General features: G+C 41.2%; 2 protein-coding genes across 2 annotated transcripts in view; one reads left to right on the top strand and one right to left on the bottom strand.

Moving 5' to 3' along the window:
• The window catches only part of LOC140292446 (NACHT, LRR and PYD domains-containing protein 3-like), a 405,682-nt gene that overhangs the window by 363,424 nt on the left and 26,376 nt on the right, over positions 1-15,882 (bottom strand). The gene's annotated exons all lie outside the window — the stretch shown is intronic.
• LOC140292841 (tripartite motif-containing protein 16-like) lies at positions 1,845-3,918 on the top strand. Its single transcript, XM_072379495.1, has one exon. It carries the CDS (start codon positions 1,845-1,847, stop codon positions 3,516-3,518), a length of 1,674 nt encoding a protein of 557 aa, XP_072235596.1. The 3' UTR covers positions 3,519-3,918.

Here is a 15,882-nt window from a genome sequence, read left to right as displayed (position 1 = left end):
GACACTCCTTAACTGTCACTATTGAAAAATCCCTCCAATCATTTATAGTTTAGATAGAAATTGTTAGAAACGATTGTTTTTAATGTCCCTCATCAGGATGTAGAGTCATTACTGTGGTGAAGGAGTTTGTCCAAGTTTGTGGTTGAGTTAATGTCTGAAATCATGGGGGATGGATGGTAACATCACCGTCCTTTTGTCTTTCAGATCAGTGCAACTTCTTCAGGTCTTTGGTTGCATGGATGTTATTATCATGCAGGAGTCTTGAGGTCAGAGGTCAGTTTGGGATCTGTCTGAAGCCTCAGTTGAAAGAAACAGAGTCGTTATCTTCTATCACCATCTGGAGCCTCCACTTTTTGTCTTCTACACCTTTGCCTGTCCCCACACAGGTTACATTTCAGACCTCAACCATCTGAGCTGTGAAACATCTTCTGCTTCAGATGCTCATCACAGATAGAAGTTCTGACAGGATCTCCCACTCCTCCATTATAGATGTACAGAAATCCCTGCAGTGGTTTAGAGTTCAGGGTTTTGGGGGCATCAGATGGACCGTGATGTTGTCAGAGTACAGTCACGTTATTTCAGGTTAATATATTAAAGCCACTTTTTCTCTCACGTTCATCCCTCTGTCAGGATAAAAATGATGCTTTTCTCCGCTTAATAACAGAGCTCATCAGAGGTAAAAGTAATCCTGCCTCCTCAGTTTAAATCCCCTCACTGACCAGGATGTCTATAGACTTAGCTGCATAACAGCATGATCATAAAATAAAGCCTTTATCAGCACCTCAGACTGCAGCCTAACATGAAATGTTATCTGAGCCGCACAGAAATCACTGATCTGCTCAGCTGGGTTTTCTCACTTCTGAACAGATGTTTGCTGTGAAGCGTTTTGTTGTTTCCTGCCAACTGAAAAAGGCTGGAAAAGAAGTCATTCTGCTGTTTTATGCTGTTTGTGTTTTCAGTGTGGACAAGAGTGGACAAAACACCACAGGAACTCCATCTTAAGATGCAGCTTCTTTTCTACACAGAGACAAAGAGACAAAGAGGGTTTCTATCAGGCTCAGCCTGGAGACACCAGTCAGTATACAAAGCTCGATAGATAGATTATGATCAAACATGTCTGATGCAGTCTTAAGAAACCTTTAATCGGTAATATCTACATGTGAGTTAAGAGCTAATATTGGACTCTTCTCTGGACTCTGGTCCAGCCAGCCAGGAGTACAGAAAGTTTGCAGGTTAGGGGTCAGCTTTAGTTTTCAGGCAGCTCAACTCTGCAGGTTTTTACCTCTTCTGAAGTCCAACAGCCGTATGAGAGCTCATGTTTCATGTCACACACTTGAATGCATCAGTCTGAAGATTCAGGTGAGCATTTCAGCAGAAGATCATGATTTATGAATTTCAAGCTGCTGCAGAGCAGGGCTGATTATATAAATGTAAATGAAAAGCATGAAAATACTAAGAAAAAGCAACATTTACATTTCCTGTACAGCTGCCTGCTAAAAGTATCGGACAATGTTGATCTGATAGAAACCAATTTTCTTCATGTTGAGCTTTAAGTGGAAGGTTAATGAATTTATCTTTTCCTTCAACAGAGAACAAACAAGAATTCAACAACCCCTTGAACAATCCTGCCTGGATTGAGGTGAAACCAGCACTGTTCCCTTGTTCCCTCCCCACACTGATCTGAAGCTGGGAGGATGTGTGAAACCATTGTGTGATAGTAGAGGAGCTCTTAAGTGAAGATCAGCTGATCAGCTGCAACAAAAGGAGGTGGAATTAGTTTTGTATCACAGCACAGACGGTGTTTCTGCTCTGAGAGTCACACACTGCTCTGCCAAATGGAGGAAATGGCTCAGAAAAGGGTTAAACTGGACCTGGAAACCTTCTCTTGTTCGATCTGTCTGGATCTACTGAAGGATTCGGTGACTATTCCCTGTGGACACAGCTACTGCATGAACTGTATTAAAGGCTACTGGAATGGAAAGAATAAGAAGGGAATTCACAGATGCCCTCATTGCAGGAAAACTTTCACACCGAGGCCTGTCCTGGAGAAAAGCACCATGTTAGCTGATTTAGTGAAGCAGCTGAAGAAGACTGGACTCCAAGCTGCTCCTGCTGATCACTGCCATGCTGGACCTGAAGATGTGGCCTGTGATTTCTGCTCTGGAAGAAAACTGAAAGCCATCAAGTCCTGTTTGTTCTGTCTGGCCTCTTACTGTGAGAAACACCTTCAGCCTCACTATGATGTGACTCCATTCAAGAAACACAAGCTGGTGGAGCCCTCCAAGAGCCTCCAGGAGAACACCTGCTGTCGTCATGGTGAGGTGATGAAGATGTTCTGCCGTACTGATCAGAAGTCTATCTGTTATCTCTGCCCTGTGGATGATCATAAAGGCCACGACACAGTGTCAGCTGCAGCAGAAAGGACTGAGAGGCAGAGAGAGCTGGAGGGGAGTCGACAACAAATCCAGCAGAGAATCCAGGACAGAGAGAAAGATGTGAAGCTGCTTCAACAGGAGGTGGAGGCCATCAATCAGTCTGCTGATAAAACAGTGGAGGACAGTGAGAACATCTTCACCGAGCTGATCCGTCTCATCCACAAAAGAAGCTCTGATGTGAAGCAGCAGCTCAGATCCCAGCAGCAAACTGAAGTGAGTCGAGTCAAAGAGCTTCAGGAGAAGCTGGAGCAGGAGATCACTGAGCTGAAGAGGAAAGATGCTGAGCTGAAGCAGCTCTCACACACAGACGATCACAACCAGTTTCTACACAACTACCCCTCAGTATCAGCACTCAGTGAGTCCACACACTCATCCAGCATCAATATCCGTCCTCTGAGGTACTTTGAGGATGTGACAGCAGCTGCGTCAGAGCTCAGAGAGAAACTACAGGACATTCTGAGAGAGAAATGGACAAACAGCTCACTGACAGTCACTGAAGTGGATGTTTTACTGCCAGAACCAGAACCAGAGCCAAAGAGCAGAGCTGCCTTCTTAAAATATTCATGTGACATCACACTGGATCCAAACACAGCAAACACATATCTGTTAGTGTCAGAGGGGAACAGAAAAGTGAGAGTAATGAGACAACCTCAGTCTTATTCTGCTCATCCAGACAGATTCACGGAATGGTGTCAGGTCCTGAGCAGAGAGAGTCTGACTGGACGCTGTTACTGGGAGGTGGAGAGGAGAGGGGGAGGAGCTGATGTAGCAGTCGCATACAAGAACATCAGCAGAACAGGGAATGAATGTGGATTTGGACGTAATGACAAATCTTGGGCATTAAAATGTTACCAAAACAGTTTTGAATTTATGTCCAACAAGCTGAAAGCCTCCATCTCAGGTCCTCAGTCCTCCAGAGTAGGAGTGTACCTGGATCACAGAGCAGGTATTCTGTCCTTCTACAGCGTCTCTGAAGCCATGACTCTCCTCCACAGAGTCCAGACCACATTCACTCAGCCGCTCTATGCTGGAGTTAGGATTGGATGGACTGGAGCCACAGCTGAGCTGTGTGAAGTGAAATAAAGGTATTCAGTCAGTTTGTTGCTGAGAGTTCATTGCTGTGATGTCTCTGCGCTGCTGTTCTGTTGTTTATTTGCTGCTTTTTCCTGTTTGTGCAGCCATGGAGGATATCACTGCTAATGCTGAGTTTTATTCACAGAAAGATTTCTCCACATGAAAATCTAAACTTCTCTGAGCTCTGAATGTTAGTTGAATCCTTGTGTTGATGTGTTTGTATGTTGTTGTTTCTCTTCCACTTCATGGAGCCAAACAGAGAAATCAGCAGACCTTCCTTTATCACAGATTCTTTTCACATCTCATCACTTTGTAAATGTGAAAATAATTCTGCAGTTAAACTTACTTTGATCTGTTTCAGAGATCAAATGTTGCTGCTGCTTTGAAAACTCTCAGTAATGATCTACTTGGTAACCCAGAAACTAAATGTTCTGATTCTGGATGTTTTTCTGGAAATAATAAATTGTGGATTCATCCTGATCATGAATTGTGTTTCTGTGAAAATGGGAGTGAGGCTGTCACACCACCAGCATCCCTCATGGTGGCAACACACGGCGGCAACAAGTAACTGCTTTGTTTCAGAGATATTTGTTGAAAGCCATCTGTGGCTGGAAGAGTTGCTTTGGTTCAGGATCATATTCTGGGTTTCACCTGTTTGCTCACAAACGCTTCAAACTTGTTTCTGAACGTGTTCTGAGATGTTGGAAGAAACTCAGAAAACAAAAAGAACGACATGAAACCTCAAAGTGATTCAAATCAAAGCTAAATGTAACAATATTATATGATGTCAGTCATTACAGGAGATGTCATTTGTTCTCAGAGACAAGAAGTGGACGAAGAATTCTTGGACATAAGTTACAGAATCAGAACCACAGAGATTTTGTTTCAGATAAAAACTGTAGATTTACTTTTTATTTTTACTCAAACTACAAAAACATTCATATGAAAACATATTTGAATGTAAAAAATAGAATAAATGAGGCAGAATGGCACACTTTGGAATAACGTGTTATGGAATGATTAAAGGTGATGTGTGTGATCTTACATCATATTCTATGATCTGATTCTGTTCTTTCTGATGTTTTTTAGTATTAGTCTGAATGTGCTGAAGTTATCAGATGAATGTAGTGGACTAAAAGGTACAACAGAGTCTCTGAATGTGGTGGAGCACAAATAGAAAGTAGCACAAGCTAAAAATACTGAAAACATTGTAATTATGTTCAGTATATTTAGTCACTTTCTGCTGCTGTCAGCGATGGACTTTTCAAAGAAATCTGACTCAGCTCTGATCATTAATGAGAATATGATGAAGAAAGGATCATGTCATCCAAATGAATGAAAAGATTTTGTGGTGGGGCTGAGAACTGTTTAACTCTCATTGTTCTGTTCCACGTATTGTTTTTGGATCGTCACAGGTACGAGTTTGGGTGGAGCGGGTAAGAGTAAAGTGGAGTTTCCAGCAGACTCCTCAGTTTCAGTCGGGTTTGGAGACCACAGATGGAGAGGTGACTGCGCTGTTTGGTCTGCCACTTATTGATAAAGTTAAAGTTCACAAAAAAAGAAACAATAACAGGAAGAAGTTCCCTGAAAGCAGCATCAGTGTTACAGGTTGTGAGTCCTGTGAACAAACTGACACAGTGTGATATTACAGATGTTTAAATCTCTCTTTTCTCATGTCGTCCTGCAGGTTCACAGCTGAAATCTGAAAACTAACACAAGAGGACGCCTTCATCCTGCTCACAGGGATGTAGAGGAGGTTTAAGCTCCTGTTCTGTTCATTCAGACTGAACTCTGCCTGTGTTCTGCTCACTTTGACTCAGAACATCTTTGCTGATTTTAAGTCGTAATACAGACATATTACCTAATGTCTCTTTTAACTATTCACAGCTTGTAGGCCTCATTGAACTGAGTTTAAACAACTAATTTCAATAAACCCAAGAACACCCTCAGACAGATACTGGTTTATCCAAAGGATTAAACACCCGAACACAAACTGGGTGGTGTTGTGTATGCAGTGCAGCAAAGACTGTGCAGACCTCTTTATAGGAGAGACCAAACAACAGCTCCACAAGCGCATGGCACAACATAGGAGAGCCACCTCTTCAGGTCAAACTCAGCAGTGCACCTACATCCCAAGGAGAAGGGACACTCTTTTGAGGACAGTAATGTCCACATTCTGGACAGAGAAGAGATGGTTTGAGAGAGGAGTCAAGGAAGCCATGATCACTGGAATCACACAGTCTTAAAGTGGAGCTTCTTCTTCTTATGTTTCTATGCAGCTGAACACTCACATCATGATGATGACTGACGTGTGTAGAAATCCTGCTCTTCAGCACATTTCATTTCACATCCAACGAGGTTTAAAGTTCATATTTTTCAGCTTCGATGCTGCTTCCACATCTCTTATTGTCTGTAATGCAGCTTCAGCTGTTATTTGATGTCTTTTGTTGAAACATGTGATCACCTCATGACACATCAGGAATTTGATCAGCTTCAGCTGACAAGACACCTCAGTTTCTTTTTGGCTCTCAGTCTCCATGTTGCTGATCCTGGATCTTCTGAGATGTTCCAGGTCATTGTTGGCTTTGATCCTCATACCTTTGCTTTTGCATTTGACACAGCCTATATCATGCCAATGTTCATTTGGGGCTGCGGTTTTTCATTTAGTTTCAGACTTGTTCTTGGATTCAAATGTTGATGAGTTTCTGTGACAGATAGGCCCAAGTCCCCATGAAACCATGTAAATCAAATGGAAGGAAGGATAGTTTTCCATTTAATGTAAAGTTATCCTGAAGAGAATAAATATGACCACAGACCATGAGCACCGGCCTCCCCAAGGGGTGTGTTCTCTCCCAGGTGCTCCTCTCCACATACACAACTGCATAAGCCTCGAGAAGCACCTGGTATTCCCAAGTAGTCTCCCATCCAAGTACTAACCAGGCCCAACCCTGCTTTGCTTCCAAGAACACGCCTGATCTTGGAAGCTAAGCAGTTCTTGGAAGTTCCACTCCCGGACCCCTTACATATTTAAATGTTTTTTTTTTTAAGTTTATCAGCTTTCCTCGCAAAGCAGCAACAGTAGCAAGACATATATACACAACACCTGGCGCTGTGCAGCATCCTCTTTTTTTAAACCAAAATAATTCCACACCACTGAGGCACTACTCCTCTTTGACACTAAAGTTTCTTTAGGCTGTCATGGTTGTGCCTGAGGCCATCATCGTTTTGGTCAGTTGTTTTTTGTTTTTTTTTACTTAAATTGGAACATATGTGATTAGAAAAATCAAATTTTTTCAAAGTGCGATTTTATCGCAAATGCTATTAATTGTTCAGCCCTAACCGAAACCACCCTTACCCACACAATGTATCAATTATGTATCAAACGATTATGGAGATGAGGAAGCAGATGACGTCATAAGATGCAGCTAGACTTCACATCAAACTTAAATGATATATTGCTTCTACAGATGTTGTCTGTTTGTGAATCTCAACTTTAAAAAAAATAAAAACATGTTCAGTACAACAGAATAAAACATGTTTCTACTTTCAAACAGATTGTATATTGCTATGTCCATCAACTCATAATTGATGTTATGTTTGTCTTGAATGGTGGGAGATCTGTCCACAGTAAAACAATCCTAACAAATTGGCTCTCTATGCGGCTACTGCTACACACAAAGGAGGCGGGTAAGAAACTGCGTTACTGCCCGTAATTTGCTCAGCAGCTTTTAGAACTGAATTATAATAAGTAGACCTGTCATTTGTGGGCCAAATATGTATCACATAGGAAATACAGCACAGATGTTTGATCAGGTTATTTATCCTGAAAAGTCTTCCTGTATATCAAATACTGAGTTGATATGTTGAGAAAAGTCAGACGTTTGACTTCACTGTCAACTAGTTGCAGTGTGGCCACCCTCCCACTCAAAATGCTAAAGAGGACTATAGAGCCAGACTGGAGTGTGATTCAGGCACCAATGACCCTGCAGTTGTTGGAGCCCCCTCAGAACCATCAGACACTACAAAGGTAGAAGCCCTTTGGTCGCCCCCTCCCCCGGACTAGCTGACAATCTCAACGCTTTCTACACCAGGTTACAGAGACTACCTGCTGTTCCATTGTGCCCCCCATCCTGTCTCACAGGCCCACTCGTCACCGCCCCCCCCCCCCCCCCCCCCCCCTTAACTCACTCACCGCCACCCACCCCTCATCTCCCCCTTTCCCACACACATTTTTCCCCCTCCTCCACAGTCTCCTGCCCCCCCACGTTCACAGCTAAAGATGTTATCAAGGTCTTCACTCAGCTGAAGCTCAGGAAAGCCACAGGACCTGATGGCGTCTCCTCAGCAACAGTGAAGCAGTGACCTGCCCTGCTGTCACCAGTGTTTTCAGACATCTTCAACCAGTGCATCTCTGAATGTCATGTGCCATCCTGTTTCAAAACCACCACCATCATCCCAGTTCCAAAGAAGGACAGGATAATGTGCCTAAATGACTACAGATCTGTCGGTCTGACTTCTGAGGTCAAGAGCTTCAACTTTCTGATGTGTCATAAGGTGATCAAATGTTTCAAGAAAAGACCCCCCCCATCCCCACCTAGAGGAAACACTGTACAGGGAACAACTCCAAACCTTCTTCAGACTGCGTTAAAGATTTCAGGTTCTTTGGATAAGATCAAATGGGTCAACTTTCCCTCATAATCAAGCACATTCTCTTGAAAAATATTTCTGCAGCAAGAACATGAAAAGCATGAGAAATGTTCACATCTGACCTTTAATAAAATACAGACGTATGTAAAGCTGGACTTCACATGAAACTGAAATGATACATTGCTTCTACAGATGTTGTATGTTTACGTAAATAGCCACAGCTGGTGCAAAGCGACTTCTTTTTAATCTTCATTTTACACAAAACATATATGTTCAGTATAACTGAATAAAACATGTTTCTACTTTCAAACAGATTGCATATCTGTTCTTCAACTCACAATTGATGCCATGTTTCTCTTGAACAGTGGGAGATCTGTCCACAGTTAAAACAATCCCAACAAAATAATAATAAAGCACTTTCAATTGTTCTTCAAACATTCAGAGCAAAAGAGAAGGTGGTAATCCACTCCAATTTTTAATTTGAACAAATGAAAGGCTTCTGATTGGTAGTGCCTGTTGCTGCTCCCAGGTGAATGTTTTCTCATCTTGTTGATTTAAACTAGTGGTTCAACGGATCGTCATTGATCCGCGATCTGCAGATTGATTTATGAAAAAAAAGTTCATGCGCATGTTCAGTCCACTCACAGCGTGGCGAGTGGAGGAACGGAGGAGCTTGAACGCCCTGCGTCATTTAAGTCCCCTGTATGGGGAAAAGAGGTTAGTGGATAAAACCATTACGGTGTGTCGGCACTGTGGCACAAGAAAGTCAAATAATAGTGGAAACACATAAAGCATGGCCACGTATTTGAAGCAACATCACCCCAGTGTTTCACTGACAGGAGTGAAAACGGAGGCTGCTCAACAACGGCATATCACCGCGGCAATTATGCAGTCCCTTGTTGCACAATCCAACCGGGTTAAAGCCATCGCAAACGGTATGGGTGTGTTTATAGGAAGGAAATATGCCTTTTTATGTTGCACTTTAAGTTGTTTTCCATTAATTATGTTAAAAAGAAGATATTATGCCATGTGCACATTAAGATGCTTTTATATATTTTAATTTAATTATTTAAAAGTGTTAATAAACAAAAAGATTAAACTTATGTTTATTTGTCTCGTCCTTTTTTTTTTTTTTTTTTGCTGATACAAAAAATTATCCGATCCATGACTCTTATCCGTTGCACCCCTAATTTAAACCAATCATTTATCTGCAGCGACTACACTGGTGTCTCTTCAGATTAGATAATTGAGTTAAAGCTGCTCCACACTGACCACAGCTGTAAGGTTTTTCTCCTGTGTGAATACGTTGGTGTCTCTTTAGACTAGATAATTGAGTGAAAGTTGCCCCACACTGACCACAGCTGTATGGTTTCTCTCCTGTGTGAATACGTTGGTGTGTCTTTAGATCAGATAACTGAGTGAAAGCTGCCCCACACTGACCACAGCTGTAAGGTTTTTCTCCTGTGTGAATATGTTGGTGTGTCTTAAGACGGGAAAATGTAGTGAAAGCTGCTCCACACTGACCACAGCTGTAAGGTTTCTCTCCTGTGTGAATATGTTGATGTGTCTTCAGATTAGATAGAGTGAAAGCTGTCCCACACTGACCACAGCTGTAAGGTTTCTCTCCTGTGTGAATACGTTGATGTGTCTTAAGATGGGAAGATGTAGCGAAAGCTGCCCCACACTGACCACAGCTATAAGGTTTCTCTCCTGTGTGAATACGTTGATGTGTCTTTAGATCAGATAATTGAGTGAAAGCTGCCCCACACTGACCACAGCTGTAAGGTTTCTCTCCAGTATGAAGCCTGTGATGATACCTCAGCTTTGACGATCTTTTGAAAACTTTCCCACAGTGCTTACAGCAGTGCCATCTTGATCCCTCTTTGGCTATAAGTTTCTGCAATGACAGACAGGAAGAAGAATGAAATTTTTTTCAAAGCCAAAGTCAGCTTCGTTGTCAATTGTGTAATTCATAGACATATTTACTTTCGGTCTCTCTAACAACACAGTAAAATAAAATAAAACTAAACACTGAATAAAAAAAGTCTTAATATAAGAAAATATTAAAAGAAGTATAAGGATAAAAAGTATCAAATATATGCTAGTATGTGCAAAAAAGTAGCAAAAACAATAAGCTATAAGTATAAAATGTAAGTACAAATAACAGACCATGTATGCAGTAATAAGGTAGAGTGCTGTGCAATGTAAAAAATATTAAGTAGTATGTAACAGTTCACACAAAAGATTTCTCTAAGCTATCCTACACTAACCAACATATTCTAACTGGACCTTGACAGACAGAGCTGCACACGTTCAGGGTTTTTTGCTTTTTTACTAATTATACTTTGTCATGATGAACTTCTGAAAAGGAACTTGTGGTACAACATTTCTAAATGATAGAAGGAAGCACAGGCTTGTCCAAGTTGTTCAATTAAACATTATGTAGAAGTTGGGCTGAAAAAGGTTGATGACCACTGGTTTAAATCAGGAGATCCCAACCAGTCGATTGCGTTCAGAGGCGGAGTGGCCATCGGGACAACCGGGAGATTTCCCGGTTGGCCAATGAGCTCAAGAGAACCAGCCTGCAGACTGTCCTGCGCAGCCGTGTGAAGTTCATGAGCGGCCCATTGAGTTAAAACTGTTGTCAATCAAGCCTGTTCCCGTGAATATCTCCAAGATTTCCGACAGCAATGTAAGTGGTCCCGATTAACTTCCAACCAATATATATATATATATATATATATATATATATATATATATATATATATATATATATATATATATATATATATATATATATATATATATATATATATATATATATATATATATATATATATATATATATATATATATATATATATATATATATATATATATATATATATATATATATATATATATATATATATATATATATATATTTATCTATCTATACACACACACATATATATATATATATACACACATATCTATACACACATACACACACACACATATATATACATGAATGAGATGAATGAGCGGCTGTCTGAGAGAAAGCGGGCAAGGTTGAAGTAGCGGATGTTCATACGGTAGAAGAGGAATCGGAATTGCATGTTAGTTTTGCTCTGTATTACACCTGATGGAGGGAAATAAAAGAAAGGAGAAAGGAGGGCCCGAATAGGCCAGAATGAAGAAGAAGCGGATGCTGGAGGAGAGTGCATCAAAATGGTAAAAAATTATGGATTTATTCCGAAACAACCAGGCGTCAATTAGTGATGCAGGTGAGTTGACAGGACACATTGTTGCAAATTACCATAACATTTGAGCTGAGTTCCTCAGTGGGGGCGGTGTCGTCATATCACGGTGGCTACGGCCGCATGCAAGTCCTTACATTTTGTTTGCGTAGTTGATATATGGGAGGTGGAGGGGATGGGTTTGGCCAGTTGTGGGCCAGTGCAGTCAGAATTGTCCTGGTGGATTTTTGTGTCCCAGTCTGCTCCTGATCGCAGTGGAAGGTCGAAAATTGACAGCTGTCAACAGTAGCAAGCAGCTAGCGATCAGAGCAGTTACGCACTCCTAAAAGTTAACATGGCTGAGGGGAAACCGAGACCAAAACCTACCATTTTCAGGGTAAGGCCGCAACTATTGCTTCAGTCACGTCCTTGCTAAACACAAGAAGCCATTCAAAGGCGGCGAAATTGTGAAGGAAGCCTTTCTCGAAGGAGCGGTACGGGCCGCACCAGTGGGTTCACTGCACTGTGCAAAGAAAGTGAATCTTCCTCGGATATCTTGAATGATCATTGTATAATTCACCAGCAAGCGTTGTGTGGAAAGATTTTACATATGAAAGACGTGATGAATATTGCAATGAAGATTTTGTGTTCAGTTTGGGCGAGGAGTCTGCAGAGAAGGCTTTTCCATGCTCACTTAGAGGAGAATGATGCTGAGCACACAGACCTGCTGCTTCACACGGATGTGAGGTGGTTAAGCAGAGGGAAATGTTTACCAGATTTATGGAGCTGTTCCCTGAAATCAAGAACTTCCTGAAGCTTTCAAAACATGTGGATTACCATACAAAGCCAGAGTGGCTTTTAGATGCATCTTTCCTCACTGAAAGTGAACAAGTTTAAAAGCAGGCTGCAGAGTGGTAACCTGCACAACTTCCCTCACATGCAAGTAGAAGTATAACGTTACGGTAAAGGTGTGACACAGCTTGACAGTGCACATTATCAGTAGCATGTTCAGAGCATCTTGTAAGAGTTTGAGAGGCGTTTTACTGACTTTGTATCCATCGAGCCGTCAGCCAGCAGTTATCCATTACAGTACAGGTATCGGTGTTGATGACAATGCCGTCAAAGTCAAATAACTTTTTGACCTGGAAAGCTCTGCTTTTGAGGATGAGATTCTGACATTGTAAAATGACATTGAGATCAACCTGGAGAGCATGTAGTGTTCTGGAAACTACTGGTGGAGGAGAAGTATCCCAGTCTCAGAAGATGTGCCTTGAACCTGACAGCTCTTTTTGGATCAACTTATTTGTGCGAGTCTGTGTGTGTTTGAGAGGGTTTTTGATGTGATGTGTAGTGGTTGTGTGACAACAAGAAAAAATGTGAGGTTAGTTACTGCAGGCTAGAAATGATGTGTGTGGGTTTGCGATATTGACACTGGACTGGTAGATCGCGGGAGGTTACAGAACTTGAAAAGTAGATCTTAGGTCAAAAAAGGTTGGGCACCCCTGGTTTAAATTAATAAAAGTAACAGTGATGGTAATACATGACATTCTTTACACTAACCCTTTGTTCCAGCTTACAACCCAGATGTCTGCAGCCATTCAGCTCAACAGCTGTCAGGGAAACTTTTAACTCAACCTTTGTTTCTCTCTAAAACAACTCTTTACACTGAGGTAGAGAGATCTACAAACCTGTCATCTAACCATTAAAGACCCAGAAGTATTACCACCACCAGGTTTAATTCATGTAATCCAGAGACTTTAAACACAAATAATGAAGATTAGCTCCTGAACCTCTCAAATCTGAAGACTGAGAGCCAGAAAACGTCCCACCACAACAATCTGCCCACTGAGTTTCTTCCAGCAGATCATTCAGCCTGCAGCATATTTTCAGTCTAAGCACATCTGTATCAGAGAGAGGAGATGAAACCAAGAAACACTTTTTCCACATTTGAAGTAAAAGCAGAACAAGCAGACGATACACAGAGCCTCGACACTCGTTCTCGTATCTTTAATATCCTCCTCACTGACCTGAAGCCCGGTGGAACCAGAGGATGAACCAGCTCTGTTCTTGGTGGAGGGGTTTGGATCCTGGTTCTGCTGCTCCATTCTGGTCCTGGTCCTCCGACTGATGGACTCCGTCTGAAACTGTCAGTACATACAATAAGATCCAGCTGTGGAGTGCAGCATGTTAAATCACACTAAGGACCCACTAAGGTCACAGTTCAAAATATTTAAAATTCTGTTAAATTCAGAATAGAATTTAAGATTCTTCTCCTCACATATAAAGCTCTTAATGATCGAGCTCCATCATATCTTAAAATATATCATTGTAAAATATTTTCCTAACAGAGCACTTCACTCCCAAACTGCAGGTTTACTTGTTGTTCCCAGAGTTTCTAAAAGTAGAATGGGAGACAGAGCCTTCAGTTATCAGGCCCCTCTCTTGTGGAATAAGCTGCCAGTAAATGTCTGGGAAGCAGACACCCTTTCCACTTTTAAGATTAGGCTTAAAACTTCCCTTTTTGATAAAGCTTATAGTTAGGGATGGCTCAGGTGATCCTGAAACATCCCATAGTTATGCTGCTATAGGCCCAGACTGCTGGGGGACCTCATCTGTCACACCTTTCCTCTCTCAAACCCCAGCAAGTCGAGGCAGATGGCCTCACTTTCTGAGTCTGGTTCTGCCAGAGGATTCTTCCTGTTAAAAGGGAGTCGTGTCTCTCAGGACGGGAGATTGGACCGAAGACAAGTTTCGGTGCAATCTGTTGGTTTCCTTAGCTAGGTTGTTGTTTTTGAATTGGCTCTAGATTTCTAGAGCCAATTAATTGGATTGGATAATTGGATTATTTTTAAATAAATTAATTGGATTTCATTGGATTATGATAATGAATTTAACTCCAATCGGCTTGAATTAGACTATATTAAGTGCCTTGAGATGAAATTTGTTGTAATTTAGCATTATATAAATAAAACTGAATTTAACTCATGAGAGTCGTGTTTGTTTCCTGCCGTCTCCATAGCGGCGCACCAGAAAAATGTATAATCTAATTTTTTTTCAGCGCGAGAAATACAATGTGTGGGGGAGTGCGTGACTAAAGACCGATAAACGTGAATGTCACGTTCAATTAGAGTTGTCACGATACCAAAATAAGTAACCAAGATACTCTACCAGACAAAGTCTCACGGTTCCGGGTATTATCGCGATACTGCAGCCTTCTTTTTTAATTATTATTATTTTTATGAACTTCAATGTATTTGTACAAGTTATAAATACTTATTAATTACGTATGTTGTTATGTGTATGATAAACATAATACTAATATAAATAATCAACATTGGATAACAAATCCTTTTAAAAACATTTATTTGACAATAATGATGCTTCTCCACCATAATAAAACAGAGGACAAAATACAACAAACATTGTAAAATGATTCCCTTTTTATGTATTTTCTAGGTGCTTTGACATCTTTTAACTCTTCATTCTTCAGCCTGTACACGCAGAATATAGCCTAATATTAGCCAATTAGAAAATAAACAGTGCATACCAACCTGGTATTCGACATATAAATCTGGGTGACGGCACTGCAGGTGTTTTATGAGGTTAGAAGTGTTGCCTCCTTTGGCTCCTATAGCTTGATTGCAGCGCCTGCACAGTAATGGCCATCGTCTATTTACTTTACCGTGTGTGCCTTGTTTAAACCCAAAATAGCTCCAAATGTGGCTTTAGGAGTTTGTTTTTAGTGGTGCCACAAGCACACTGCGACAGACTTACCGCTCGGTTTTTATGTATGTATGCTCGGTGTGTGTGTGTGTGTGTGTGTGTGTGTGTGTGTGTGTGTGTGTGTGTGTGTGTGTGTGTGTGTGTGTGTGTGTGTGTGTGTGTGTGTGTGTGTGTGTGTGTGTGTGTCGTGTCGGTGACCGCAGTGCGCGCGTAGGGGCGAGACAGAAATTTTGTTTTGAAGCGAATTTCTATCGAAGCGGAGCTGTCTACATGGAGTTCGTTCCAGCCGTCAGAAACACAGGAACAGCCAATCAGCGAACAGATGGGCGGACCCAGCGTGCGGAAACAGCCAAACTGCTCTCGGTGAGAAGATGAATGTAATTCATGCCAGAAATAAGGTCTAGGTTTAAAAATACTGGAGTTCCCCTTTAAGTCCCACTTTAAGATCTAAGCATGAGATGTGGCATGTGTACATTAAACACATCAGATCACATGTTTTCGCTCCACAGTTTTATCAAAAAGCCAAATGATATCCAGATCAGCCTGGAAATAACTATTTTAAATTTTACATTGATGATCAAACTTTTTAAATCATAAAAGATTTCAGCAAAACTACAGAAAGAAGTTTAGAAAACTGCAGCTTTAGTGGAACATGTGACAAGATGGTCAAAAACTGTCCAAAAAGATAAGAAAAGAGGAAGACAAAGGGCCATAAGTCTGTTTCACACACAGCTAAAATGATAAAGCTCCATTTTACTTGTCCATCTGGCCGGCTTATTGAAATC

Source organism: Leuresthes tenuis, unplaced genomic scaffold (assembly GCF_036924035.1).
Source record: "Leuresthes tenuis unplaced genomic scaffold, fLeuTen1.0.hap1 SCAF_1, whole genome shotgun sequence".
NCBI classification, from domain to species: Eukaryota; Metazoa; Chordata; class Actinopteri; order Atheriniformes; family Atherinopsidae; genus Leuresthes; species Leuresthes tenuis.
This window is presented reverse-complemented; position numbering and strand designations above follow the sequence as displayed.

Bases quoted from the DNA above. Each gene is read 5' to 3' on its own strand.
- LOC140292841 (XM_072379495.1), top strand. From the start codon at position 1,845: ATGGCTCAGAAAAGGGTTAAACTGGACCTGGAAACCTTCTCTTGTTCG.